General features: G+C 37.5%; 3 protein-coding genes and 1 long non-coding RNA gene across 7 annotated transcripts; all 4 read left to right on the top strand.

Moving 5' to 3' along the window:
* Positions 1 to 5,181, top strand: si:ch211-149b19.2 (G protein-regulated inducer of neurite outgrowth 1). Of its 2 annotated transcripts, XM_037759093.1 has the most exons (3): positions 1 to 149; positions 1,438 to 3,272; positions 3,555 to 3,865. In XM_037759093.1, exons 2-3 carry the CDS (start codon positions 1,484 to 1,486, stop codon positions 3,725 to 3,727), a joined length of 1,962 nt encoding a protein of 653 aa, XP_037615021.1. In that variant the 5' UTR covers positions 1 to 149; positions 1,438 to 1,483; the 3' UTR covers positions 3,728 to 3,865. The 2 variants fall into 2 exon arrangements, with proteins under 2 accessions (XP_037615021.1, XP_037615022.1); XM_037759094.1 differs by lacking the exon at positions 1 to 149 and having other exon boundaries at positions 3,181 to 3,272; positions 3,555 to 5,181.
* A 2,396-nt stretch (positions 5,182 to 7,577) lies between these two features.
* si:ch211-149b19.3 (protein phosphatase 1K, mitochondrial) lies at positions 7,578 to 16,462 on the top strand. Of its 3 annotated transcripts, XM_037759140.1 has the most exons (11): positions 7,578 to 7,735; positions 10,574 to 10,741; positions 11,483 to 11,653; positions 11,783 to 11,955; positions 12,039 to 12,139; positions 12,312 to 12,477; positions 13,379 to 13,523; positions 13,622 to 13,756; positions 14,496 to 14,610; positions 16,177 to 16,233; positions 16,425 to 16,462. In XM_037759140.1, the coding sequence occupies exons 2-11, from the start codon at positions 10,631 to 10,633 to the stop codon at positions 16,445 to 16,447; spliced, it is 1,197 nt and encodes a 398-aa protein (XP_037615068.1). In that variant the 5' UTR covers positions 7,578 to 7,735; positions 10,574 to 10,630; the 3' UTR covers positions 16,448 to 16,462. The 3 variants fall into 3 exon arrangements, with proteins under 3 accessions (XP_037615068.1, XP_037615070.1, XP_037615069.1); XM_037759142.1 differs by lacking the exons at positions 16,177 to 16,233; positions 16,425 to 16,462 and adding an exon at positions 16,043 to 16,153; XM_037759141.1 differs by lacking the exons at positions 16,177 to 16,233; positions 16,425 to 16,462 and having other exon boundaries at positions 14,496 to 15,430.
* A 1,805-nt stretch (positions 16,463 to 18,267) lies between these two features.
* LOC119481872 (low affinity immunoglobulin gamma Fc region receptor II-a-like) lies at positions 18,268 to 22,666 on the top strand. The gene is made up of 7 exons (XM_037759185.1): positions 18,268 to 18,487; positions 18,737 to 18,769; positions 18,862 to 18,995; positions 19,164 to 19,284; positions 20,886 to 21,131; positions 21,305 to 21,448; positions 22,542 to 22,666. Exons 1-7 carry the CDS (start codon positions 18,457 to 18,459, stop codon positions 22,592 to 22,594), a joined length of 762 nt encoding a protein of 253 aa, XP_037615113.1. The 5' UTR covers positions 18,268 to 18,456; the 3' UTR covers positions 22,595 to 22,666.
* Positions 22,667 to 22,750: 84 nt separating this feature from the next.
* On the top strand, positions 22,751 to 23,599 carry LOC119481906. The gene is made up of 2 exons (XR_005205295.1): positions 22,751 to 23,240; positions 23,352 to 23,599. It is a non-coding gene; the product is annotated as an uncharacterized LOC119481906 (long non-coding RNA).
* Positions 23,600 to 26,485: the final 2,886 nt, after the last annotated feature.

The following is a 26,485-nucleotide window of genomic DNA, read 5'->3' as shown; positions in this document are numbered from 1 at the left end:
CTCCTCCCTTTCTCCCTCCTCCTGTTATTTATTCATAAATTCATCCTCTGGTAAAGCGCCGAGGAGGAGAGCGAAGGAGCGTTACTCGGAAGGCGGTCGTCGGACTCCATGATGGGATTTCCATTCTGTTGTCTTTGGACCCTGAATAGGTATGTAGAGAGATTAAATGAACTATAATATTACTTTAGTGTAGAGTTGTCTTTAAAACCCTGTAGTGAGATTACAATGAGTTAATTCTGATTTGTAGTATTTACCATAAATCAGTTGTGATTTTTATTATTATATTCCTATTAATCCTATAATAGTGTCATTTTTTTCTCTTCTGTATTTATATTTAATAAATTAAATTAAGTGTTTGTTAATCATTACCAAATTATTTATAAAACTTTAAGAAATCGTTTGTAAAACATCTATAAACATTACATACTGTAGATAGATGGATGTGAAACCTAATATTAACCATTGATTAAGGTTGATCTATCTAAATAATGTTTATATAAGTAATTATTAACCATTTAACAAGGTATTATAATCATAAGTTGTAACTTTATAATAGCCATCCAAATAATGTTTATAGATGGTTTACAAAATAATTATTAACCATTAACAAAATGTTAAACAAATATTTATCTATGTAATGTTTATAGATGTTTTACAAACAATTTCTTTAAGGTTTACAAATAATATCTTAATCATTAACAAATACTTATATATAGTATATACAATGTTATAATGTGTGCAATAAATTGTTAACATATCAATTATAGCATTACTAATAATTGTTAAACATTATTAATTATAATTTTTCTGTTTGTTATCAGTAAGATAACTATTAACTAATTATGAATTTACCCTTTTTAAATGATGGTACATTTTGCTGGTATTACTTTTGTACTTTTACTTAATTGATATTTGGAATTCAGGACTTTTACTTGTAATGAAGTATAGATGATGATGTGTAGTAGCCTTATAACCACAAAGTTGTATGCATTTTGATAAATTGATGTGTGCGTTCAGTCAAATAAGTAAAATTGTGTTTGTTTTAAAGGCCTAATAGAGTCATCTTTCATCTTTACACCCTTTGATTCAGAAAAGGAAGAACATGTATTATGTTACTGATATTTAACATATCTAGTCATGAATGTGGACGTGTCAGTCACAGCAGGAAAATCAGATCCCGCGAGGATTCGTCTCTGTGACGGAAAATAGCTGTCGGAAACAACAGAATCACCGTTTAATGAGTTGATATTTAGATTTAAAATCTTCTTTTCTTTCATGATTTCATTCATAGTAATATAAGATGGCTTCACAGAACAGAATATCTTTACTGTTGGTTCCATGACAGATGGATAAATACGAAATGCATTATTTTCTACTGGTTTGATGAATGGTATGGTATTGAGAATTATATTTGACCTGTTTTGTTTGTCCAATCAGGTGCTGATCTCCGTTTGCCAAATTCTACAAACAAAATTCTGACACCATGGAAACCTCCCCAAATATTTCTAAAAGCAAGAAGGCCGTCGTCCAATCAGAAGGCCCGATTCCAGAGGAGGCGGGGCTTGCACATGCCCTCATCAACACCGATCCCAACGCCAACTATGGGGCGGAGCCTAACTTCAACCTCAACCTCACTCTGACTTCGCCAACTAATCCTCGCCCAGCCGCCGAGACCTCGAAGCTGCACGGAGGGAACAAAAAGGATGATGGGAATAAAGGAGGCGGGGCAAAAGGAGCGGTTGCTACAGAAACCGGCAAGTTGGCGAGCACCCTGGCGAGCCCTGTGATGTCACCAGGGGAAGGAGATGATCCGCCGCGACAAAAAAGCAAAATTCCAGCTCGCTCACCAACAACCGAGGCGCCGCAAAGGCTGAAATCCCCAAACCCCAAACGTACTCCCACACTCATGGCGGCAAGTCCAAAACCCTACCAAGTGGAACAAACAACCATCGCTAGCAGCCCCAGAACAACCGAAAGACTCAAAACAGAAGTACAGAGAACTGAACCTGCAAGCGTAACAAACCCCAAACCACTTCTGACAACTGGACCGACGACAAAGACAACGAACAAGATAACAGTTACCCCAAAAATGCAAACACAAGGAAAAGAAGTTAGTCTTGAGACAGAGTCGCCAAAAACGCTTCCTGTAAGCCTGAACGTCCACAATCAGAAAGGGGATTCAAACAGTCCTAAACTTGCCAATCAAACCCCAACAATGACAACCAAAACCCCAAAACTAGACCCAGAAAGCACCACACACGACTCAAGATCTCACAGCTCCGAGACGCCGCCTGTAGGGCCAAAATCGCAAAATCAGAGAGCTGAAATGGCGCTGCTCTCTGCCAAGACTCCTCGATCGAGTTCCCTAAGTCCCAAACCATCCACGCAGGGGAAAGCTTCTGGGATCAGAACCCGCGACGCATCAGGGTCCAAGGAGAATCTTGATTGTAAAGATTCAAGTGTTGGTTCTGGATCCAAAACCAGTTCCAAATCCAGTTCAAACTCTAAAGTCACGGACAGTCTGAATCCTAAAACTGGCTCAAATTCCAAAGCCAGTCCCAACTCCAAAACAGCAATGGGGTCCAAAGATAGCCTGGATTCTAAAAGCGGTTCTGCTTCCAAAACCAGTTGGGGGTCAAAGGACAGCTTGGACTCCAAAACTGGCTCCAATTCCAAAGCCAGTCCCAGTTGCAGGTCCGGGATGGGTTCAAAAGATAGCCTTGATTCTAAGACTGCAACTGAAATCAACGCAAGCAAAACCAGTCCAGATTCCAAGACGGTTGTCGGTTCTAAATCTGGCATGGGGTCAAAAGACAACCTAGATCTTAAAACTCTCAAAACCAGTTCAAGTTTTAAGATGGGCTCTGAGTTGAATCTCAGCTCTAATTCTGGTGTTCTCTCCAGTTCTAAACCCGGTCCGACCCGTTCAACTTCTAAACCTTCTCTGGCGGCCTCTGGCTCCAAGATGGACCTTGTTGTTTCCCCGTTGTCTTCTAGAACTGGTCTGTCTGGGTCCAAAGACAACAGCCTCAAGGCTGCAAGCTCCAGTGCTGAACTCAGTCCAGATCCTAAAGCTGGTTCATATTCTTCTAAACCTGGACCAGTTCGGTCTAGCTCAAAGTCAGCTCTGGCAGATTTGTCTCAGTCCTTGACGCTCTCACCTAGACCAAGTCCAGCAAGTAGGAGTCCTGGGTCTGGTCCTGGCAAAACTCTTGGTTCTAGTCCATCTGGACCAAACAGGGAGGTCCTGAAGAGTCCCGGTTCTGCTCCAGGTAATTACATTCATTGAGTGTAACATTCTTTGGGGGATCCTTTATAAGAATTGTTGTGTTTTCGTTAGCTTAGAATGAGTCCTTCATATCTACATAGGGAGCGGGTCCTCTTCACGGAGTCCGTCATGTTGCTCCACCATGTTTCTACGGTAGCCCAGAACGGACAAACCAAACACAATCTGCAACCACACCACAAGATGCCGCAAAATCCTACCTTCTTAAGAAATATGAAACTTTGAAAATGCCAGTCAGTCTGTTCTCTAACATGTTTCCTGCTTGCAGGTTCTGGTCTGATTTCAGGCCGTATGGCTCCTCTGGGAACCTCCACCCCAAAAAAACAGAACCACCGTTGCCTTGACAATGATGAGAGGATCCACACCAGAGCCTGCAGCGGTTGCATCTGTCGCTGTGGAAACGAACACCAGCAGCGGTCTTACTCGGGGTCTCACCTTTGACTCTATCGCCAAGACGTCGGCGAAAACGGGCGGTGCCGACGAGGAGGAACATTTGAAACCGCCGGAGACCAAAGTGACAGCTGTAGAAGGACCGGTGGTGTCCCAGGGGGCCGTGCAAGGGGTGGATGTGACTGACAACACGGGGTGGTCGCCAGGAGATAAGAGGATAATCGGCATCCCGCTGAAACCAAGTCACCTGGGAGACGCAAATGCCATCACCGCTGGTAGCAACATCCCATCGTCAAGGGCAACGGGTGTGGAGAGTAAGAAAGAAGAGACGAAGAAGCAGGAGAGGGGTAAACAGAAAGATGTTCGAGGGGGTTCTTCTTCTCTCTCTCCGTCATCTCCTGTCCATCATCAGCTTTCCACTCATCCAGAAACCTCCAAGACAGTAAGGGAGACGGCGACCATGACCGACCCCAGTGAGAGGCTCCCTCTTTGTGGAGGGGAGCGGAGAGAGGTGGGTGTCCAAGTGGAGGAACGCTCGGCTTCCACCAGCTCCAGCCTGCAGAGGTTAGCTCCCTCCTCCTCCTCCCTGATTGGCTCTCCCAGCTGTCAGTCAGGTAGTTTGACCTCGCCGACGCTCGCTCCGTCGCTGTGCTGCGTCCCCGCCGGGCAGCCACCTTTCCAGCACGTCTGCAAGATAGACATCGAGCTGCACAGCCAATCGGTGCTTCCTTCGGTCGCCACCAACCGGGCTAGTTCCCTCCCCGCCTGTCTGCGTACGTACAGCTTCCAGCAGAGCCCCGCCCTCATGTCGGAGCTACGACTCGGACAAAACCAAGACGTAAGTGGTGAGAGCATCTGGGAGGATGAGGAGGAAGAGGAGAAAGTTTTAAGGGAGCAAAGCAAAGAGGAAGGGGACGAAGAGGAAAAGGAGGAGACGGCGAAGCCCCAGGAGGTGGCGTGGGACAAACAGGGGAGGACGTGGGAGGTGTACGGCGCCTCGGTGGACCTGGAGTCCCTGGGCACGGCCATCCAGTCCCACCTGGAGTCAAAGATCCGAGAGCAGGAGAAACACATCCACACTCTGAGGAAGTCCGTCTGCTCCGACAGCAGCCTCAGAGCGTACAGGATGAAGAAGATGAAGAAGAGGAGAGGAGGGATTCTGGGGTGCTGCAGGAAGGCGCCCGCTGTGGCGGACTGAGACTAGTACAGAAAGTTAAAATCCTTCGTATACTAGACTTTAAAACACGAGTGTTCACATCTAACAGCACTTCACCTCCTCACATTGTCTGCTTGCATGCATTTCTGCAATACTGATTACTTCAGATAGAGCAGTGATCACAAAACACACGAGTGAAAATAACATTCATACAAGTTTCATGGTGCTTTGTTTTTCGCTCGATTGTCTTTTCTCATCGCCCTGAAGGGGTTTATTTCACAACAATGACCCGCTAGCTGTCCATTATCCCGCTTATTACACGGCTACTTACTGAAGAAATCAATAGTTTGACACAAAAACGGTCAGATATCAGAGCTGCGCCCATAGCAACGGTCTGTTATACATAGCAACGGTCTGTTATACATAGCAACGGTCTGTTATACATAGCAACGGTCTGTTATGGATAGCAACGGTCTGTTATACGTAGCAACGGTCGGTTATACGTAGCAACGGTCTGTTATACATAGCATCGGTCTGTTATAGATAGCAACGGTCTGTTATACATAGCAACGGTCTGTTATACATAGCAAAGGTCTGTTATACATAGCAAGGGTCTGTTATAAAGAAATAACAGACTGCAGAACGCCGGGATTGACCAATCAGAATCGAGTATTCAACACAGCCGTGTAATAACAGCATATAACACACATGATGTCAGCAAGGTTGTGACTAATAACATACATGTCACTATTTTTCATAAAAGTTTCAGAGTACTTCCTGTTATTGAAGTGGAGCAGAGAGAACAGCAGCTCTCTAATGGTGGTAAATATTTCATCCACTTCCTTTTTAACCAAACGCTGCACAAACCACTCAAGCCCCCGGGAAGAAAGACGTGTGCAAAATTCTCTGATGGGAGCACTTCACTTCCTCTATCCTCTATTCTTTCACTTTTCCTTCCTCTCATTTCCTTTTCCTTCCTTCCTCTCTCCCTTTCTTTCTTTTTGCTTTTCTTTCTTGTCCTTTTTTACATTGATTTTCCTTTCTTTTTTTCCTTTTCCGTCTTTCCCTCTCCTGTTCTTGTCTTTACTTCCCTTTCCTTTCATGTCTTCACCTCTCTCTTTCCTTTCCTTTTCGGTATTTCCCTCTCCTTTTCTTTCTTTTTGCTTTTCTTTCTTGTCCTTTTTCCCATTTATTTTCCTTTCTCTTTTTCCTTTTCGGTCTTTCCCTCCCCCTTTCTTTCTTTTCCTTCGTTTTCCTTTTCTTTCATGTCTTTTCTTTTCCTTTCATGTGTTTCTCTTTCCATTTCTTTCTTTTTAATTTTCCGTCTTTCCCTTTTTTTCTTTGTCCTTTTCTGTTTTTCCCTTTCGTTTTCTTTTCTTTCTTTCTTTCTTTTCCTGTTCATTCACGTCTTCCCCTCTCACAATTTATTTCCTTTCTTTCTTTTTCCTTTTCCGTCTTTCCCTCTCCTGTTCTTGTCTTTTACTTCCCTGTCCTTTCATGTATTCCCCTCTCTCTTTCCCTCTCCTTTTCTTTCCCTCTCCTTTTTATTTCCCTCTCCTTTTCTTTCTTTCCTTTCTTTCTTTTGCATCTTTTCCTTTTCTTTCTTGTTCTTTCCTGTTAGTTTTTTCATTTATTTTCCTTTCCCATCTCTTCCTTTCCAGTTGTTTCCTCTCCTTTCATGTCATGTTTCATTCTTCTTTCTTTTCCTTTTCCCTCTTTCCCTCTCTTTCTTTCTCTTTTCTTCCCAGTCTTTCCTTTTCTCTCGGGTCACTGCACTCTTCATCATAGATATTAATTAATGCAGTAGCAGGATTGTACTGATAAAGGGTGACACAGATTTTGTACAGTTTTTCTGCTTTATTATCGTACTATTCATGTTGCTTAGTTTACTTTTAGTCCCGTTTCCTCTCTTACTTCCTCCCCGATTTGTACCCGTTTCCTCCTCTTCCTCATCTCACTTTCCCTCCATTATCACTGCAGTGGAGTCATGTTGTTGACGGAGCGCCGGGTTGCTTCTCTGAATTATTCAGAAACATTAAAGTCACGCTCATGTTAACAACCGAGTCTCTCCGCCATGTTTTATTCAGTCTGTGCTTCAGATACTCTGAGGTCACACATACAGGGCTTTAGTATTCTTAAAAAACAAAGGTCGGTAATTCAAAATTATTAATTAAAAAAAAAAATTCACTAAATTTTTCGACTAATTAATCAATTGTTTCAGCTCTAATTCTACATTTTCATGTTTTGTATGTAAAAAATAATTATTTGTAAATTTACACTAGTAACTAAAGTAGTAGTATACACACACATATATGTATACATATATACATACATATGTATGTATATATATATACATACATATGTATGTATATATATATACATATAGATATATGTATGTGTATATATATATATATATATATATATTTATATTTATGTCACATTTTATTAATTAATTAATGGCTGCATTTATTTTTAATATTACTTTTTTGCTGCATATTAAATGCAGCAAAAAAATAAATAAATCTTTCATTAAGAAAGATTTATTTATTTATCAAGTCATTTATTTATTTATTTATTTTATTTTACTAGTTTGTTTTATTTAAACAACAGAGTGAGGGGAAAGGTAGAGAGAGGTAGAGAGAGAGAGAGAGACTCCACATTCCTTCTTCCGGTTCTGGCTTGGCGCCAAAATCAGACACACCCTCTCCACGATGACGTCAGGACCGTGCTCAGGTTCTGATTGGACGGCTGCGTCAGTGCCCTCGAGCCCAGCCTCCCCCTGTGATCTCAACAGCCACAGCGCGAGGAGGGCGATCAGGCAGCTGCTGCAGCTGAAGGACAACCTGTTGCCACGGAAACAGCACCGGCGGGAAAAATCACCAATAAAAGAAAAGAAGAAGAAGGTGAGTTTTTGTAGCTGCCATTTTGACTTTTTACTCTGTTGTTAACCAGCAATGTTTTAATGGCTTTAAAATGAGTTTAGTGACTTTATTATTTAGTTTTCTATATCTAGTTAGTGTCTTTTTTTTGGTATATTTATTATTTTACTTCTATAATACTGCTATCTAATTTATTAAATGTATTTATATCAGGTACAATGTACAAAAATTGTAACTACTCTTGGTATATAAAAGAAATAGACTTCATATATTTCTGCAGTATTTTTTTTTTAAATATATATATATATATATATATATATATACTGTATATAACACGTAATTTTAAAATCTAAAATGATATAAAATAGACTCCTCATATATGTCTGCAGTATATATATATATATATATATATATATATAATAAATTTGAATTCAAAATATAAAATGATATAAAACAAAATAGACTTCTCATATTTCTGCAGTATTTTATTTTTTTATATATAATAAATTTAATTTTAAAATCTAAAATTATATAAAATAGAGTTTTCTCATATATTTCTGCAGTATTTTATTTTTATATGTATATATAATACATTTATTTTAAGATGTAAAATAATATAAAAAATAAACTTTTCTCATATGTTTCTGCAGTATCTTATTTTTTTATATATAATACATTTGAATTTAAAAACTAAAATGATATTTAAAAAATAAACTTTCATATATTTCTGCAGTATTTTATTTTTATATATAATAAATTTAACTTTAAAATCTAAAATGATATAAAATAGACTTTTCTCATATATTTCTGCAGTATTTTATTTATATATATATATATAATAAATTTAACGTTAAAATCTAAAATTCTCTGAAAAATAGACCTTTCTCATATATTTCTGAAGTATTTTATTTTTATGTAAATATATATATATACATATATATATATAAAATAATTCAATTTTAAAATCTTGAATGATATAAAATAGACTTTTCTCATATTTCTGCAGTATTTAATTTATATATATATTAAAATAATATTCATAATATTTAATAATTTTATTGTGTATATATAATATATATAGAATACATTTAATGTTAAAATCTAAAATGATATAAATAGAATTTTCTCATTTATTTATGCAGCATTTTATTTTTATATATATAATAATTTAAAATTATCTAAAAATAGACTTTCCAATCATTTAATTTTAAAATCATTTCCATAAAAGGCTAATCTATACAAAAAAAGAAAGCGGATGTTTTGTTGTTATGCTGAACTTGTATATTGGTATGTGGCTCAGTGTCAGTATGTGTAACCTTTTTGGTCCAATCATGTGCATTGTTCTGTTTTGTCAACAACAAGCAGTCACATGTGTTCCAGTGTGTACAATCTGTTCTGGAGTGCCACGTAAAGGTCATCACACACTGATTACATGAAGTTAAACCTCTCTGACGTGTGTTTCTTGGCTGAGGTTGAATCCAGATATATTGATCAATGTTCTGTTAGTATTGATTACCAACACAGCTTTATTTAGTCTGACAGCGTGGCACAAGGTAAAGACTGCGTCACAGGGAAATGGAGGAAAGGTGACACTGGGGGAAAGTAACTAAGTACATTTATTTACTCGTACTTTACTTGAGTATTTCCATTTTATGCTACTTTATACTTCTAATCCACTACATACTATGAGATAAGATATTCTAAAGTAAGCACATTAATGCATCAATAATTATAATATAATATTATGATATCAATTATTCTGAAATGGGCCATTCTGAATAATGAGAACTTTTACTTTTGGTACTTTAAGTTTATTTTTATTGCTAACATTTTTAAGTAATAATTTTAAATAAATAATACATCCACAGAGCTTTTAGAAATGTGCTTAAAACAATTATTATGATTGTAAATTTCAAAACATTTTTAAAATTTTGGTGGGTCCAAAATGAACGTCTTGTTTATCTCTGTGGAAAATATCTGATTTCATAATGACAACTTTTACTTTTGGTACTTTAAGTTTATTTTGATTGATAATATTTTTAAAATAAATATATATATATATATATATAATATATATTTATTTAAAAATATATATTGTTTTTATTTAGATATAAATATATACATATATATTTATATCTAAATAAAAAAATATACATTTTAAATAAATACAAATATATATGTATATTATTATCATTATTATTAATATTTTAAAATATATTTTAAATAAATAATACATCCACAGAGCTTTTAGAAAGGTGCCGAAAAAAAGTATGGCTTTTTAAAATTAATCATTTAAAATAATTTGGTGGGTCCAAAATAAATGTTTTGTTTATCTCTGTGGAAAATATCTGACGTTTGGCACCTTTAATACTTTTATACTTGTAACAGTGTATTTCTACACTGTGATATTGCTACTTTTGCTTAAGTAAAAGATCTGAGTACTTCTTTAACTACTGTGTATAATACAGCATTTCTGTGTCTGTTTAAAATTGTACTTTAATTTTTCCCCTTAGTGTAGTACCTATCCTTTCAAAATAAAAGCTCTAGTTGTGGTTTTATATTATTTTGAAAGGTGTTTCTTTTCAAATGAGCACAGTATTTTTAGAGCTCGGCCCTGGCGTGTGACTTGTAACGGATACGAGGCGGCGTGCTGCTAAAGGGATGAGGTCTATTTGTGGCGTACGCGCACACCCACACATACAGAGATGATGATTGGAAGGTGTGATAGAAATAAGATATAGGATCCTTAATGTTAATGTCAAGGATTAAATTCCCAAATGTTGTCAACAGCTGACCATCCTCTTTTCTTCTTCTTCCCAGAAATATTACAAAACATCTCTATACTTATACTTTATATTCCAGAACCCCGCTGCCCGGCCAGGTGTTTCCTCCACAGCTGTTGAAGACGAGAAGTCAGCCATGTCATCTACAGTACTGCTCAATCTGCTGCGATGCGGTCGCTCCACCGCCGCCAGACAAACCTTCCTCGCCGTACGCTCCTCGCCAGAAACCTCCACAGCTTCCGGGCAGGTCAATCTACATTTACATGTACATGTACTCAAGTACCAACAGTGGTTTATTTCACAACAATGACCCGCCAGCTGTACATTATCCCGCTTATTACACGGCTACTTACTGAAGAAATCAATAATTTGACACAAAAACGGTCCTCCAGAGTCCGACATCAGAACTGCACCCATAGCAACGGTCTGTTATACATAGCAACGGTCTGTTATACATAGTGACGGTCTGTTATACATAGCAACGTTCTGTTATACATAGTGACGGTCTGTTATACATAGCGACGGTCTGTTATACGTAGCAATGGTCTGTTATGCATAGCAACGGTCTGTTATACGTAGCAACGGTCTGTTATACGTAGCAACGGTCTGTTATACATAGCAACGGTCTGTTATAAAGAAATAACAGACCATAGAGCGACGTGATTGATCAATCAGAATCAAGTATTCAACAAAGCTGTGTAATAATATAATAAATGATAATAACACCTTGAAAGGACCCATTCTGCTTAACGAGCACTTTAACCCTTCAATACTTTTAGTACGTTTTGCTGATAATACTACTTATATACGTATACTTATATATCATAATACCACCCAATCCTACCAGACTGCACTGTGAATTTAGCTAATTTAATTTTAGTTGTCACTCAATTCCCAGAATTTAATACTCAGAACATTCAAAACATTGCTCTTACCCTTAATTTAATTAATTAATTAATAGTTAATTGTCTGATTGGTCGCCCTGCAGGTGGGCAACGCTTCGTTAGGGATGGCGGGCGTGCGGCGGGCCAGCGGGTCGGCTCGCTTCGACAGCGGCGGCCGGCCGGTCACCTGGGACTCATTCGGTATCTGGGACAACAGGATAGAAGAACCGATACTGCTGCCCTCCAGTATCAGATACGGGAAACCCATTCCACAGGTACCTGGATGGATGGATGGATGGATGGATGGATGAACAGATGGATGAACAGATGGATGGATGGATGGACAGATGGATGGATGAATAAGTGTATGAATAGACAATGACACGATGAGTTAACCCTTTCAGGTCAGTCTGTCCCGAGTCGGCAGCGCGTCCGTTCTGGGTCTCAGGAAGCAGAACGAGGACCGTCTCCGTGTCGCCCGTATCCATGACAACCTGCTGTACTTCGCCGTGTTCGACGGCCACGCCGGCCCGCACGCCGCCGACTACTGCTACACCTTCATGGAGAAGTTTATCAGGTTTAATATTTTTATTATAATAATATTAATAATAATAATACAACTATTACACTATAAAAAATTACTGATTTGTTTTCGTGCAGAGATGCTCTGGAGGAGGACGACGACCTGGAGAAAGTTTTAAAGAAAGCATTTTTAGACGTTGACAAGGCTCTACACAGACATCTCAGCTACTTCAACAACGGTGAGACACACAAGTACACAAGTACAGAAGTAGTACTACTTACTAGATGGTACATTTTATGAGTACACGCTATGTAAACTTTTGTAAACTACAAAATACATACTAAGAACTACGTAAAGAAATGCTCTACTAAATATTAATCAAGCGTCCATCCTTCCATCTTCCTCCGCAGCCTCCTTCCTCTCAGCCGGCACCACGGCGACGGTTGCTATGCTACGTGACGGAGTGGAGCTGGTGGTCGGTAGCGTTGGCGACAGCCGGGCGATGCTGTGCAGGAAGGGACAAGCCAACAAGCTCACCAGAGATCACACACCGGATCGTAAGGACGAGAGACACAGGTACACACTGCTACTGGCACTAATGCGGTTACTCCGACTAATAGGTTACGTGGGGAAACGTTTTTAGAAGGACTTGAAGTAAAAATAGTGCTAAAACATACGTACTTTGACCAAAATGTGAATGTTCGGATTTGAATACATAAAGTAGTAGTATATATTTCAATCGTATACACAGACAATTCTTGGGATTTGGTCAAAAACTAGGTCCAAATGTAGTTCTGGTTCAGAATGAATGGAGCAGCAGAATAAAGTCAGTGGAGCAGCAGGGTTCAGGTTGTGGAGTATAAATAGACTCTACGGTATGTTGGAGCGGTTTGGGTTTCCCTTCAGCTGGTGTTACGTAACACCCAAACACATGTGATCCCTTCAGTCTGTGAACTATAAACACATAAGACCAGGGGTCACTGACTTATTTTAAAGGTACAATCATATTAATATCATTAAAAGGGTCGCGCCAAATACCAGAATTTAAACATAGGAGCCGGACCTGCTCCAAAAATCGAAGGTAGGTTGTAGTAGCCTTCAACAGACAATAACTACTAGTACTCGTATCGGTACTCGGTATCGGCGAGTACCCGAATGTAAGTACTCGTACTCGTACTCGGTCTGAAAAGTATGTAATCAGCAAAATTTACTGTCAGACCCTGCTGCAGTAAAACGAGAGGTTTACTAAAGGGAGTCTGGTGCTTGGAACACTACCGTACTGTCCACAGGGGGCGCCAAAATCAACACAAAATGAATGTTCCTCGTAGTAGCTTTAAGTAGAAGTATGTATGTATTATCAGCAACATGTACTTAAAGTACTTAAAGTATTGATAGTGCAGTAAAATGTTAAACTTTGTACTTAAGTACTTAAGTAAATCTACTTTCCACCACTGACTGTGTTTGTATGTGTGTTCAGGATCCAGAGGTTCGGCGGCTTCGTGACGTGGAACAGCGTCGGTATCGCCAACGTTAACGGACGGCTCGCCATGACTCGCAGCATCGGAGACTTCCACCTGAAAACCAGCGGCGTCATCGCTGAGCCGGACACGCAGCGAGTCACCGTGAGTCTCGCTGTGCAGCGTCATCAGATCTATGAAAACTTGATGTTCAACCTTTATATCCGTCGATGGGTTAAGATTATATGTGAGGTTCTCTGCAGGTCCAGCACGGCAGCGACTCCTTCCTGGCTCTGACCACCGACGGCATCAACTTCCTGCTGAGCGACCAGGAGATCTGTGATGTCATCAACCAGTGCCAAGACCCCACAGAGGCTGCTGACGTCATCGCTCAGCAGGTACCAGAGTTACTAGTTTTCATCCAAACGAAAACAAACATACATTTGTGAGAAAAACACAAATTTATGGCGAAAAAAAGAATATTCTCTGAGATTATAGTAAAAAATAATCCGAAATTTATGAGAAAAAAACAAATATCCTCTGATTATAAAGTCGTAAATTTACGAGAAAACGATGAATATTCTCTGAGATTATAAAGACATAAATTTCTGGGGAAAAAATCTGAAATTTACGAGAAAAAAACAAACAAATATTCTCTGAGATTATAAAATCATAAATTTGCGAGAAATAACTCAGAAATTTACTAGAAAAAAACTACTTGGTGGAAAAGTTTGTGGTTTGGGTTAAAATAAATATGTTTCTTACGTAAAATAAGTCTGTTTGTTACGTAACTTGCGTTAGTAAAGTATGAAAATTACAGAACAAAACTAAGGCAAAATATGTCAACGTTGACTTGATTTCACACGGAACGGGAAGTCATAAATTTGCAAGAAAAAACACAAATTTATGAAACAAAAATTTATATTTTTTGAGATTATAAAGACATAAATTTGTGAGAATAAACTCACAAATTTAAGAGAAAAAAAATGTATATATTCTGAGATTATAAAAAATATATGTAGAAAATATGAATATCATTTTGTGCATTTTAATAGATTGCATGTGTACAGTTAAGCAACGATATAATACAAAGACTGAATGTAAGTAAACAACAAATGATGTGTGTTTTTTTTAAAGGCGTTGCAGTACGGCTCGGAGGACAACGCCACCATCATCATCGTCCCTTTCGGAGCGTGGGGGAAACATCAGAGCTCCGCCGCCGTCTACAGCATGAGCAGAAACTTCGCCTCAAGTGGGAGATGGTCATAAAACGACACATATACACATAACATTTAACATTTTCTTTTTTTTTTAAATCCAAAATTATCAGTAAGACACCCAGAATTCATCTGACGACGGGTCGAGACCCATCGGAGAATCCACAGTAACGCTTTAGCTTTAGCTTTAGCTGCTCAACAGTGTATATATTAATATATTGTACATACAGAGAGGTTTGCATGTCTGTTAAATTTGTTAATCTGTGTGCTTTGCGTTTGCGTTTAGACAAAACATTTAACATCCTCCTGTATTTTTGTCACGTTGACGGCAGATTGGTTTAGTTTTTAGTTGAGTTTTGAGCTCAGATTTTTTTCAAGAAGAGTTAAAAACAGGTTTGTTTATTTACAAACAAATTATGTTTATGTTACAAAATTGCCAATTTTATATCGTGAGTAACCAAAGGAAACACCACGTGTGACAAATACTACATGAAGAAGTAGAAGCCAAAGTAAAACCTGCCAATAACTGCACCTTGTTTATTGCTCTGTAATGATTCTGTCTGGTATTTTATTTCTTAGTGTAGCTGTAAATAGAGCTGCTCAGCCAAACTACCATGTATAAAGGTATAAAATAAATATCTCTATTACACAAAATTATGTTCATATTTTCTCTAATTATATTTTTAAAATCTGGACATTTTTGTCTCTAAAAGTCTCTAAAATTAAACATTTGAGCAGAAATAAGTCATAAATTTGCGAGAAACAAATCCGAAATGTCCGATAAAAAACCCCCTGAATATTCTCTGTTTATGAAGTCTTTAATTTGCAAGAAAATACTTACAAATTTACGAGAAAAAAACTAATATTCCCTGAGATTATAAAGTCGTTAATTTGCAAGAAAAAAACTCCCAAATTTACGAGAAACAAAAAAACAAATATTCTTTGGGATTATGAAGTCATAAATTTACACAAATTTACGAGGGAAAAAAACAATATTCGGTGAGAGAATAATGGCATATATTTGCGAGAAAAAGAACAAATTTACGAGAGAAAAAAATAATATTCTCTGAGATCATAAATTCATAAATTTGCGAGAAAAAAACAAAAATGTACGAGAAAAAAAAACATAATATTCTTTGAGATAATAAATTAATATATATTCAGAAAACAAATCACAAATTTATTAGAAAAAAACGGAGATTATAAAATAAAAAAAAAGGTGAGAAAGAACTCACAAATTTCCGAGAAAAATTATATTTTATTATAATTAATTATATACTGTATAATTATAATTATATTTTCTGAGATTATAAAAAAAATAGAGAAAATATGAACAACATTTTGTGTATTTTAAGATTTTCTGTATTCACAGTAAAACTCTTTTATCTAAAACTCTATAAATGGACCATCTCTTGTGTCAGTTATCGGATTTTAAGTGTTTTTTTAACGACACTGAATCTCTACCAGCTCCAGACCTCTGACCTTTGACCCCTGACCTTTGACCCCTGACCTCCCTGTGGCGATGGATGAGATGAATCTCTGTTCAGGGACGAATAAAGTTCAACATGTTAAACTTCACTCTGTTTCTCTGTTTTCTACAGAACTGTGTCAACTTTATGCAGATTTTGTGTCTTCAAATTCACTAACGCACAGTGATGGTATGTAACTAAGTACATTTACTTGAGTACTGTACTTAAGTACCATTCTGAGGTGCTTTACTTGCTTTACTTTACTATTTTCACAGTGTGGTATTAGTACTTTTACTGCAGTAAAGGATCAGAACACTACTGTACAGCAGGTAGTTGATATGTGTCAAGTTACCTGTAAGATCAGCTGGTTTCCCTATCAGGTGTCCAAAAGGAATCTGTGTGATGAGGCGTTCAGGTGTCGTCGGGTAAATATAGAAACCTCTGAGATTCCTAAACTTCCTGCATGTGACCACAAGGTGACACTGAACACACACACACACACACCAGAACTTGACCCAGTAAACCGTGTGACCGCCTGCGTGTGTGCTGACCTTCATAAAATGTTGTGATGTCAGAGTGTGTGTGTGTGTGTGTGTGTGTGTGTGGGTACACACAACAAGGTTGACCAACACACATAAGACAAATAATACATAATAAAAAAATTATAAGAATTAAAAAACAATAAGTAAATAAAAGAATTAAACAAAAGAATTTAATAAAAAATATGTAATACATTTAAAATGAAATATTAATAATAAAGAAATGTGAATAAATAGAAATAAATAAATAATAAAATAAAGTCACAAACCAGATTCCCAGTGCCTACTTATATCTCTGTGATCACGTTAATTCAACAAACATATTTCTTTTTCTTTCTTTTTTTTAATTGTGCTAAATATGTAGTACGTTTTAAGTAAAATTTGAATAATAAAGAAATATGAATAAATAAATTAATAAAATAAAGTATTGATCCTGCCACCACATTGATAAAAAAAACACTTTTCTTTTCTTTTTTTTAATTCTTTTTTTTTTATTGTTTCCTTAAGAAAAATAACAATCTAAACCTAAAAAAATTAACTAAACCATAACAAATAAAGTAATTTGTAGATATAATAATAAATAGTAACCGTAAGCTGAAAAACAAAATATTTCAAAATGAGAGGAGACAAAAACTTTAATTAGAAGAATTTTAAAAATAAGTAGATAAAAAAAGAATAAGTAAAACAAAATATGAACAATAAATATGAATAAATAAATAAATAAATCAGATTCTCAGCACATACTTATATCCCTGTGATCCCGCATCTTTTTTCTAACAAAAAGGATTTGCGCTGGTTCGCCACTTTGAAATATTTCAAAGTTTGAGAACGACTGGAACAGACTGCTGTTAGTTTTAAACCGTGTTGCTGTAGTTACTGTGAGTCACCAGTAGATGGAGATAATTATATGCACAATAAACAAAGATTGATGCTCTGATGCAAAAGGAACACATTTATATTTTTTGTTTTCATGATGGTCCAGCCATATACATATACACATATATATGTGTGTATATATATATACACACATATATATGCATGAACAGCATTACATATCTCCAGTGGTAGCAGAAGTACTCAGATCCTTTACTTAAGTAAAAGTATGAATACGACACCATAATAATACTCTGTTACAAGAAAAATATCCTGTATTCAAACTCAGAAGTAAAATCTCAAAAGTATTAGCATCAAAATATATTTAAATATTTGATAAAATCTAATAAATAAATTAAAGTGAAAAAGAATTAAATAAATGTAATAAGTATATATATATTATTATTTTTTGAAAATTAAATAAATTTGATAAGTGTATATATATTATTATTTTTATTATTATTATATATATTTATTATATTTATTGATGCATTAATGTGTTCATTGCTTTAATGTTGCAGCTGGTAAAGGTGTTTTAATTACTTAATATACTGCTGGGTAGTTTAATCTATAATAATACATCATCATAATATATTTTAATATCAGATACAATTTAATAAATAAATTAAAAACAAAAATAAATACATTTAATAGGTATATATTATTATTATTTTATTTATATATATATTATTTATTTATTTATATTTATGGGTAGTTTAATCGATAATAATACATCATAATTTATAAGTTGATTTTATTTTGTTTTGATGAATTGAATCTGCAAAGTTATTAAATAAATATAGTGGAGTATAAAGTACAATATTTCCCTCTAAGATGTAGTGGAGTCGAAGGATAAAGTAGCATAACATGTCAATACTCAAGTACAGTACAAGTACCTCCTAATTGTACTTACATGTAAGTGCAGTAGTATCTGTCTCCACCTCTCTGTCTGTCTGTCTGTCTGTCTGTCTATCTGTCTCTCAGTGTGCAGCAGGTCAGGATGGAGGTGGCAGCTCTCTCTCTGCTTCTGTGTAAGTAACATTCAACTAGATATCATCCTGTTTTCTACTGTAAATACATTTTTAATTCTATATTTCTATATTTAATTAATAACAGGTGTGATTTGTGCCTCTTCTTACTGCACATTCTGCTCTTTTATTCTTGTTTTGGACTGAAAGCATGAATGTAAACATTAATTTTCTGTATTAATCTTGTTGTCTTTCACGTTTTTTAAGATAAGAATAAGAAAGGTTGACTATATTTATTCCTGTCTGGTTTAGTGCTGAACTCTCTGGATTCTGGTTCTGCTCGAGGTAAGATTACAACTCATTATATAATTATATATATAATAATATTAATACAATAACAACTTAATGGTGATTTAACATTAAAGACTTTCTTCCAGTGTCTCTGACAGTTTCCCCTAAAAGATCACAGTTCTTTAAATACGACCGTTTCTCTGTGAGCTGTGAGGAAGAGGAGCAGAGGGAGGAAGAGGAGGCTGGTTGGAGAGTCATGAAGAGGACGGAGGATGGAGAGGTTTGTCTGGAAAAACAGATTCATCAACAATGTTGCTAAAGTATTCAGATACTTTCTACTTTGTATTTGTTAGTATGTCCAAATTGGTGAATAAAGCGGGTAAAAAAGTACAGTTCAAATACCTTAAATGTGTACTTAAGTACAGTATTTCCGTCCGTCCCCGTTCAGGTGCGTCCCTGTCCGTCCTCCTGCTTCATCACTGCTGCCTTCCCCGCCACAGACAGCGGAGAGTACTGGTGTGAAACTGGACCGGGAGCGACCAGTAACACCGTCAACATCACCGTCACTGGTACGATCAATAACTTGGCCTTTACATATAGTAAATATCAACAGCACTGACTGGATTCTGACAGAAATTTTAACAAAAACAATGTTAATAATCAGTTAATTGTCAAAAGTTATTTGTCATAAGCAAAGAATGTTTAAATATTCTCAAATTCCAGCTTCTGAAATGAGAAGATTTTCTGTTTTATCTTATCTTAACTGAACATGTTGGACGTTACCTTCAGCTATTTGTTCTCCCATGTTCACATTTTATAGACAAAAAAATAATCAAGTCATTAATAGAAAAAAGAATCTCCAGATTAATTTATAATGAAAATAATAATACGTTTCTGAGATCATGAAAAGATTAATTTTTAGAGATGTCTCTGTAGCAGTTTTGTGTCTCTTTCTGGTCTTTGTGTGTCTCGTGGTAATTTTGGGTCTCTTTGTAGTTGTTTTGTGTCTCTTTGTAGTTGTTTTGTGTCACTTTAGTTGTTTTGTGGTTGTTTTGTGTCTCTTTGTAGTAATTTTGTGGTTGTGTATCTTTGAAGTTATTTTTTGTCTCTTTGTAGTTGTTTTGTATCTCTTTGTAGTTGTTTTGTGTCTCTTTGTAGTTATTTTTTGTCTCTTTGTAGTTGTTTTGTATCTCTTTGTAGTTGTTTTGTGTCTCTTTGTAGTTGTTTTGTGTCACTTTAGTTGTTTTGTGGTTGTTTTGTGTCTCTTTGTAGTAGTTTTGTGGTTGTGTATCTTTGAAGTTATTTTTTGTCTCTTTGTAGTTGTTTTGTATCTCTTTGTAGTTGTTTTGTGTCTCTTTGTAGTTATTTTTTGTCTCTTTGTAGTTGTTTTGTATCTCTTTGTAGTTATTTTTTGTCTCTTTGTAGTTGTTTTGTGTCTCTTTGTAGTAGTTTTGTGTCTTTTTGAAGTTGTTTTGTGTCTCTGTAGTAGTTTTGTGTCTCTTTGTAGTAATTTTGTGGTTGTTTTGTGTCTCTTTGTAGTAGTTTTGTGGTGGTGTTGTGTCTCTTTGAAGTTATTTTGTGTCTCTTTGTAGTTGTTTTGTGGTTGTTTTGTGTCTCTTTGTAGTAGTTTTGTGGTTGTGTTGTGTATCTTTGAAGTTATTTTTTGTCTCTTTGTAGTTCTTTTGTGTCTCTTTAGTTGTTTTGTGTCTTTTTGTCATTGATTTGTGTCTCTGTGTAGCAGGCTTGTGCCTCTTTCTGGTCTTTTTTTGTCTTGAGGTCATTTTGAGTGTCTTCCTGGTTGGTACGTGTCTCTTTGAGGGACATTTCGTAGGGAAGGCCCTGACACTTTTGGCCCGTGGACCTGTGCCCGTTAGGCCCGTTCACTAATCCATCCATGGTTAAGAGAATCATCAGACATGATTACTTGCTCTTTGTAACTGTAACTCTGTTTAACAAACTGTGTTTTAAGCACACTCAGAAATCACAACATCCCAGCTTTAAAAATGGGTTTACAATGAACCGTGTTCCGTCTGACAAGTCTGACACTGCTTCATCTTCAGGGATCACGCACCAAAATGAGAGTTAACAAGCCCTATGTGATAAAGATGATATCAGAGGTGAACAATGTAGTATCAGCCTCTTATATATGATGTACTGTATTTACTCTCAGCTGGCTCAGTGATCCTGGAGAGTCCCGTCCTTCCTGTGATGGAGGGAGACGACGTGACTCTGAGCTGCAGAACCAAGACGGCTTCCTCCAACCTCCCGGCTGGTTTCTATAAAGATGGCCTCCTCATCAGGATCAGCTCAACAGGAAACATGACCATCCACAGTGTTTCTAAAGTGGATGAAGGACTCTACAAGTGTGAAGTCTCTGGAGCCGGAGGATCACCAGACAGCTGGCTGACTGTCAGAGGTGAGGAGGCTTTAAAGTTCAGTGTTATCTCTCTTTTTTTACTTAAACTTCAACTTTAATTGCTAATTTAGTCATGGATATTTACTGTTATAGAGAAATTGTCAAATTTGAAACCAAGTGTTCAACGGCTTTAAAGTCGAGAAGCGTCTCTCAGATTAAGTGTCTCTCTGCAGCACCACCTACAGGCCGGGATCCTCCACCTCCACCTCCACCTCCATCCTCCACCCTGCTGTTCGTGGTGCGTCACCTGGTGGTGGGCGCTCCCTACCTGCTGGCCACCATCTTACTGGGACTCATATACAGAGACAGAGCGAGAGGTGAGAACAGCACTAAAGAAACACAGTTTCTTTCCGTACGTATTTCACTTAGTTTACGTACTGAACTGCAACTGTTACCGTATTAAAGGGACTATTTGTAACTTTGTACGCACATAAATGTAGCGGGTCGTCACACATGCGCGCTCCCATATGCGTGTTCGCGTTAGCCGCTGTACCCTCCTCCTCTGCCTGCTCGCCTTCACTCAGACAGCTCAGCTCGCTCCACCTCTAGACGTGAATGCGCACTCACTCCACACTGCAGAAGAGTTAGTTTAGTTCTGAGAATATCTAGTGAATGTACAGGGGACGTTTGTGCAGAAATAACTGCTGCAGCTCCTCCAGACCAACAGAGGTTTACTGTGTCTTGTGAGGTGACGGAGCTCTACAGATTTACCTTGTCTTCTCGTTACCGACCGGGTGCCGGTGTCTCCCTGCTCTCTCCGGCTGCGGGCGGAGAGAGCAGGGAGACTCGCTGCAGAGCCCCGCTGCAGAGCCCCGCTGCCTCAGCCTGCACTTAGGCAGGAAAAGCCAACACTAGGATCAGATCTAAATCATGTTCATGGAGAGACCTTCGTCTGGTCAGCTTACATTACTGCCAAGCAGCTGAAATATAGAGTGATATTGTGGTTTTAGCTGACGTGTGTCGCCTCACTGTTTTGAGCGATGCTCGTTCAGGTATATTTAGAGCGAGCAAGCGCGAGCCCGACGCTGACTTTCGTTGATTTCACGGCCACAGGTGTCGCTGTTAAGAAGCATTTCTGAAAGTTACAAATAGTCCCTTTAAAAGCCTAAAATGCGTCCTCGTAATGTCATGCTAACATACGCCTTCCCGTGAGACCGGGATGAACCATTCGACTACCAAATACCTCTCAGAATTTGTAATTAATTAGTGACCTTTAAAGGTGCTGGTAGGTGGACAGAGCCAGGCTAGCTGTTTCCATCTGTTTCCAGTCTTTATGCTAAGCTAAGCTAATTGGCTCCTAGCTGTAGCTTCATATTTACCGTACAGTATCGATCTGAACGTCTAACTTCTTGTCGAGAAAGTGCCATTTTCTATTGTTTTTGAATGTTTTTTGTTTTTTTTGTTTTACAGAGCAGCATACCAGCAAAGCATCTAATGATGTCATAATGGAAATGGCTGCATGAAATCCCAAAACCAACATGGCGACGACTTAAAACCAAGATTGTGACGGCCAAAAACCAAGATGGCGACGGCCATGAACCAACATGGCAACGGCCAACAACCAACATGGCTACGGCCAAAAACCAACATGGCGACGGGCCAACAACCAACATGGCGAAGGCCAAAAAAACAAGATAGTGATGGCCAAAAACCAAGATGGCGACGGCCAAGAACCGACATGGCGACGGCCAACAACCAACATGGCGACGGCCAACAACCAACATGGCTACGGCCAAAAACCAACATGGCGACGGGCCAACAACCAAAATGGTAATCGCCAAAAACCAAAATGGTAATCGCCAAAAACCAACATGACTATGGCCAAAAACCAACATGGCGAAAGCCAAAAACCAACATGGCAACGGGCCAACAACCAAAATGGTAATCGCCAAAAACCAACATGGCGAAAGCCAAAAACCAACATGGCAACGGGCCAACAACCAAAATGGTAATCTCCAAAAACCAACATGGCGAAAGCCAAAAACCAACATGGCAACGGGCCAACAACCAAAATGGTAATCGCCAAAAACCAACATGGCGAAGGCCAAAAACCAACATGGCGAAGACCAAAAACCAACATAGCGAAGGCCGAAAACCAACATGGCGACGGTCATGAACCAAGTTGGCGACTGCCAAAAACCAGGATGGCGGTGGCCAAAAACCAAGATGGTGGTGGCCAAAAACCAACATGGCGACGGCCAAACAACCAACATGGCGAAGGCCAAAAACCAAGTTGGCGCCAGCCAAAAACCAGGATGGCAATGGCTAAAGAATGAAAGAAAACAAAAGTTTTCCTGTTTAATTCCATTCTTATTTTAAATTCATTGGATTAAACATTGTCTGTTTATAGATGTTGTTATTTGTTTTATTATATTTATGTTTTGTCATTCAGTTTATTCTGTTTTTAATATGTTTGATGTCTATGTGTGAGTTTTGCTGACATGGAAAATAAACAATTCTTTGTTAGTTACTCGGCTGTTTATAAATAGAGTCTGAAACCTCCTCGTGGCGTTTGGGCGTCTGGTCGCTGGCGTCGTGGCGAAGCGCTCACTGTTTCCATGGCAGCGGAACACAGGACAGGAAGTAAACGGGCGTTTTGAGGTGCCTGCTTGTGGTTATCAAGCAGTCAGTTACTGTTGCTGTTAAGTAATCATAGGTGGAAGAAGTATTCAGATCCTTTACTGCAGTAAAAGTACTCCTGTAGAAGTCCTGCATTCCAAACCTTACTGCAGTAAAAGTACTAATACAACACTGTAGAAGTAAAAGTCCTTACTTTAGTAAAAGTATGTAAGTAAAATGCCAGTTTCTGGATTAATATTAAGCTGCATTTATGTGTTGCCTTTGAACTTCTTTACCTTTACTACAGTATAAATACAGTAGATATTGCTCTGTAAGTACATAACAGAATATAAAGTTAAACATTATTATCTGGAAACAAACATCCCCCACAGAGAGATCTTATCTCTCATGCTGGTAAAAAGAGCAGTAGGTTTTCTGCTAAACGCTGTTTCACGTCTAACAGGAAGGAAACTCTCACAGTGAAACTTCACACTGCTGTATGAAGGGGAACAAAGATTGAGGTGTTGCTTTGTTCCTGCTTCTCTGTTCATGTTATGTAACGGACATACATGTGTGAACTTTCCAGAGTTTACATCAACAGAAGCTTTCCAAAATTGATCTAAAACTTGGTCTTGGTCATATGAAACTCAATGCAACTGAGTATTATAGGATGTCCTGGGGTACTGCATACTATCTTCTAATATTAAATCAAAACTATTACAAATATAATTTGTCATTAAAACGTAGAATCAGCATCATCTCAAGCAGCAACAACAGTAAAGAGGTCAAAGGTCATAGTCTTACAGATAAAACATTTTGAAAGCTTTTTGTTAATAATAATAATAATAGTTTTTCAATAGTTCAAATACAATAAAATAATTCCTTGACTGGAAAGTAAATAGAGGTTTGCATGCAGAAAACGTGCATGTATGTTATGTTAGTATGTTATTCAAGTAACAAGAACACAGTCTGACGTCCCACTGGCGCCTTCTGGAGGCGTCAATGTTCAGTACACGACATTATATTCTTAGTGAAGTGAAGTCAATTTATTTACTTGATGAATGACTGCACAAATAATTTTTAAAAAACAGTGTTTCTCTGTGAGAAAGAAACAGCAAAACAGGTGTTTTTCCAGGCCGCCATTGTAAATAAGAATTTGTTCTTAATTGACTTGTCTGATTAAATACAAAAATTATAAAAAATGTTAATGAATTAGTTAACTAAACATATTTTTTGTGTGTTTTGAATTGTATTTTGTAGTACTAAATGCTGTGTTTTCTTAAATATTTTTATTCTACTTAAAGACTTAAACATCATCGATTAACAGCTTTAATTGGCTTAAATAAAAGAATATAAACACAGATAATAATATTAATTAACTTATCAGGGCTCACTATTTTTATATTTACAATTAAATGTTTTTGTGGATATGTGTGTGTGTGTTTGTGTGTGTGTGTGTGTGTGTGTGTGTATATATATATGTGTGTGTATATATATATAGCGGGTAAAATAAGTATTGAACACGTCACCATTTTTCTCAGTAAATATATTTCCAAAGGTGCTATTGACATGAAATTTTCACCAGATGTTGGTAACAACACAAGTAATCTATACATACAAAGAAACCAAAACAAATAAGGTCAGAACTTAAGTTATGTGTAATAATGTGAAATGACACAGGGAAAAAGTATTGAACACATGAAGAAAGGGAGGTGCAAAAAGGCATGGAAAGCCAAGACAACAGCTGAAATCTATCAGTAATTAGAAAGCAATCCGGCCCTTTGTCAGTGCAAATTAATATCAGCTGGTTCAGTCCCAACTGATGGCCTATAAAAAGGTGTCTTATTACCAAGGTGTTGCACAAGAAACATCTCATGATGGGTAAAAGCAAAGAGCTCTCTCAAGACCTTCGCAACCTTATTGCTGCAAAACATACTGATGACATTGGCTACAGATGCATTTCTAAACTTCTGAATGTTCCAGTGAGCACTGTTGGGGCCATAATCCAGATGTGGAAAGAACATCATTTCATCATTAACTGGCCACGACCAGGTGCTCCTCACAAGATTTCTGACAGAGGAGTGAAAGAATTATCAGAAGAGTTGTCCAAGAGCCAAGGACCACTTGTGGAGGGCTTCAGAAAGACCTGGAATTAGCAGGTACAATTGTTTCAAAGAAATCAATAAGTAATGCACTCAACCGCCACGGCCTGTATGCACGCTCACCACGCAAGACTCCATTGCTGAAGAAAAAGCATGTTGAAGCTTGTTTAAAGTTTGCTGCATAACATTTGGACAAGCCTGTGAAATACTGGGAGAATATAGTCTGGTCAGATGAGAGCAAAATTGAACTCTTTGGATGCCATAATACACACCATGTTTGGAGGACGAATGGCACTGCACATCACCCTAAAAACACCATACCAACAGTGAAGTCTGGAGGTGGGAACATCATGGTGTGGGGCTGCTTTTCAGCATCACGTACTGGCAAACTTCACTTCACATGTAAAAAAAATGTACCGAGACATTCTTGATAAAAATCTGCTGCCATCTACCAGGATGATGAAGATGAAACGAGGGTGGACATTTCAGCAAGATAATGATCCCAAACACACAGCCAAGGAAACTCTCAATTGGTTTCAGAGAAAGAAAATAAAGCTGCTAGAATGGCCCAGCCAATCACCTGACTTGAATCCAATTGAAAATCTATGGAAAGAACTGAAGATCAGAGTTCATAGAAGAGGCCCAGAGACTGTTTGTGTGGAAGAATGGACCAAAATCAGCCCTGAGCAATGC

Source organism: Sebastes umbrosus, chromosome 22 (assembly GCF_015220745.1).
Source record: "Sebastes umbrosus isolate fSebUmb1 chromosome 22, fSebUmb1.pri, whole genome shotgun sequence".
Classification (NCBI taxonomy): Eukaryota; Metazoa; Chordata; class Actinopteri; order Perciformes; family Sebastidae; genus Sebastes; species Sebastes umbrosus.
The sequence above is the reverse complement of the archived record's forward strand: the minus strand, read 5'-3'. Positions and strand labels throughout refer to the sequence as shown.

What these genes read in the sequence shown, in the direction of transcription:
- si:ch211-149b19.2 (XM_037759093.1), top strand. Translation starts at nt 1,484, where the DNA reads ATGGAAACCTCCCCAAATATTTCTAAAAGCAAGAAGGCCGTCGTCCAA. An exon ending in GAGTCCCGGTTCTGCTCCAG is followed by an intron (nt 3,273 to 3,554) that starts GTAATTACATTC and finishes TCCTGCTTGCAG; the next exon opens with GTTCTGGTCTGATTTCAGGC.
- si:ch211-149b19.3 (XM_037759140.1), top strand. Translation starts at nt 10,631, where the DNA reads ATGTCATCTACAGTACTGCTCAATCTGCTGCGATGCGGTCGCTCCACC. An exon ending in CGGACACGCAGCGAGTCACC is followed by an intron (nt 13,524 to 13,621) that starts GTGAGTCTCGCT and finishes GGTTCTCTGCAG; the next exon opens with GTCCAGCACGGCAGCGACTC. An exon ending in GAGCAGAAACTTCGCCTCAA is followed by an intron (nt 14,611 to 16,176) that starts GTGGGAGATGGT and finishes TGTTTTCTACAG; the next exon opens with AACTGTGTCAACTTTATGCA.
- LOC119481872 (XM_037759185.1), top strand. Translation starts at nt 18,457, where the DNA reads ATGGAGGTGGCAGCTCTCTCTCTGCTTCTGT. An exon ending in CAGCTGGCTGACTGTCAGAG is followed by an intron (nt 21,132 to 21,304) that starts GTGAGGAGGCTT and finishes GTCTCTCTGCAG; the next exon opens with CACCACCTACAGGCCGGGAT. An exon ending in ATACAGAGACAGAGCGAGAG is followed by an intron (nt 21,449 to 22,541) that starts GTGAGAACAGCA and finishes TTTGTTTTACAG; the next exon opens with AGCAGCATACCAGCAAAGCA.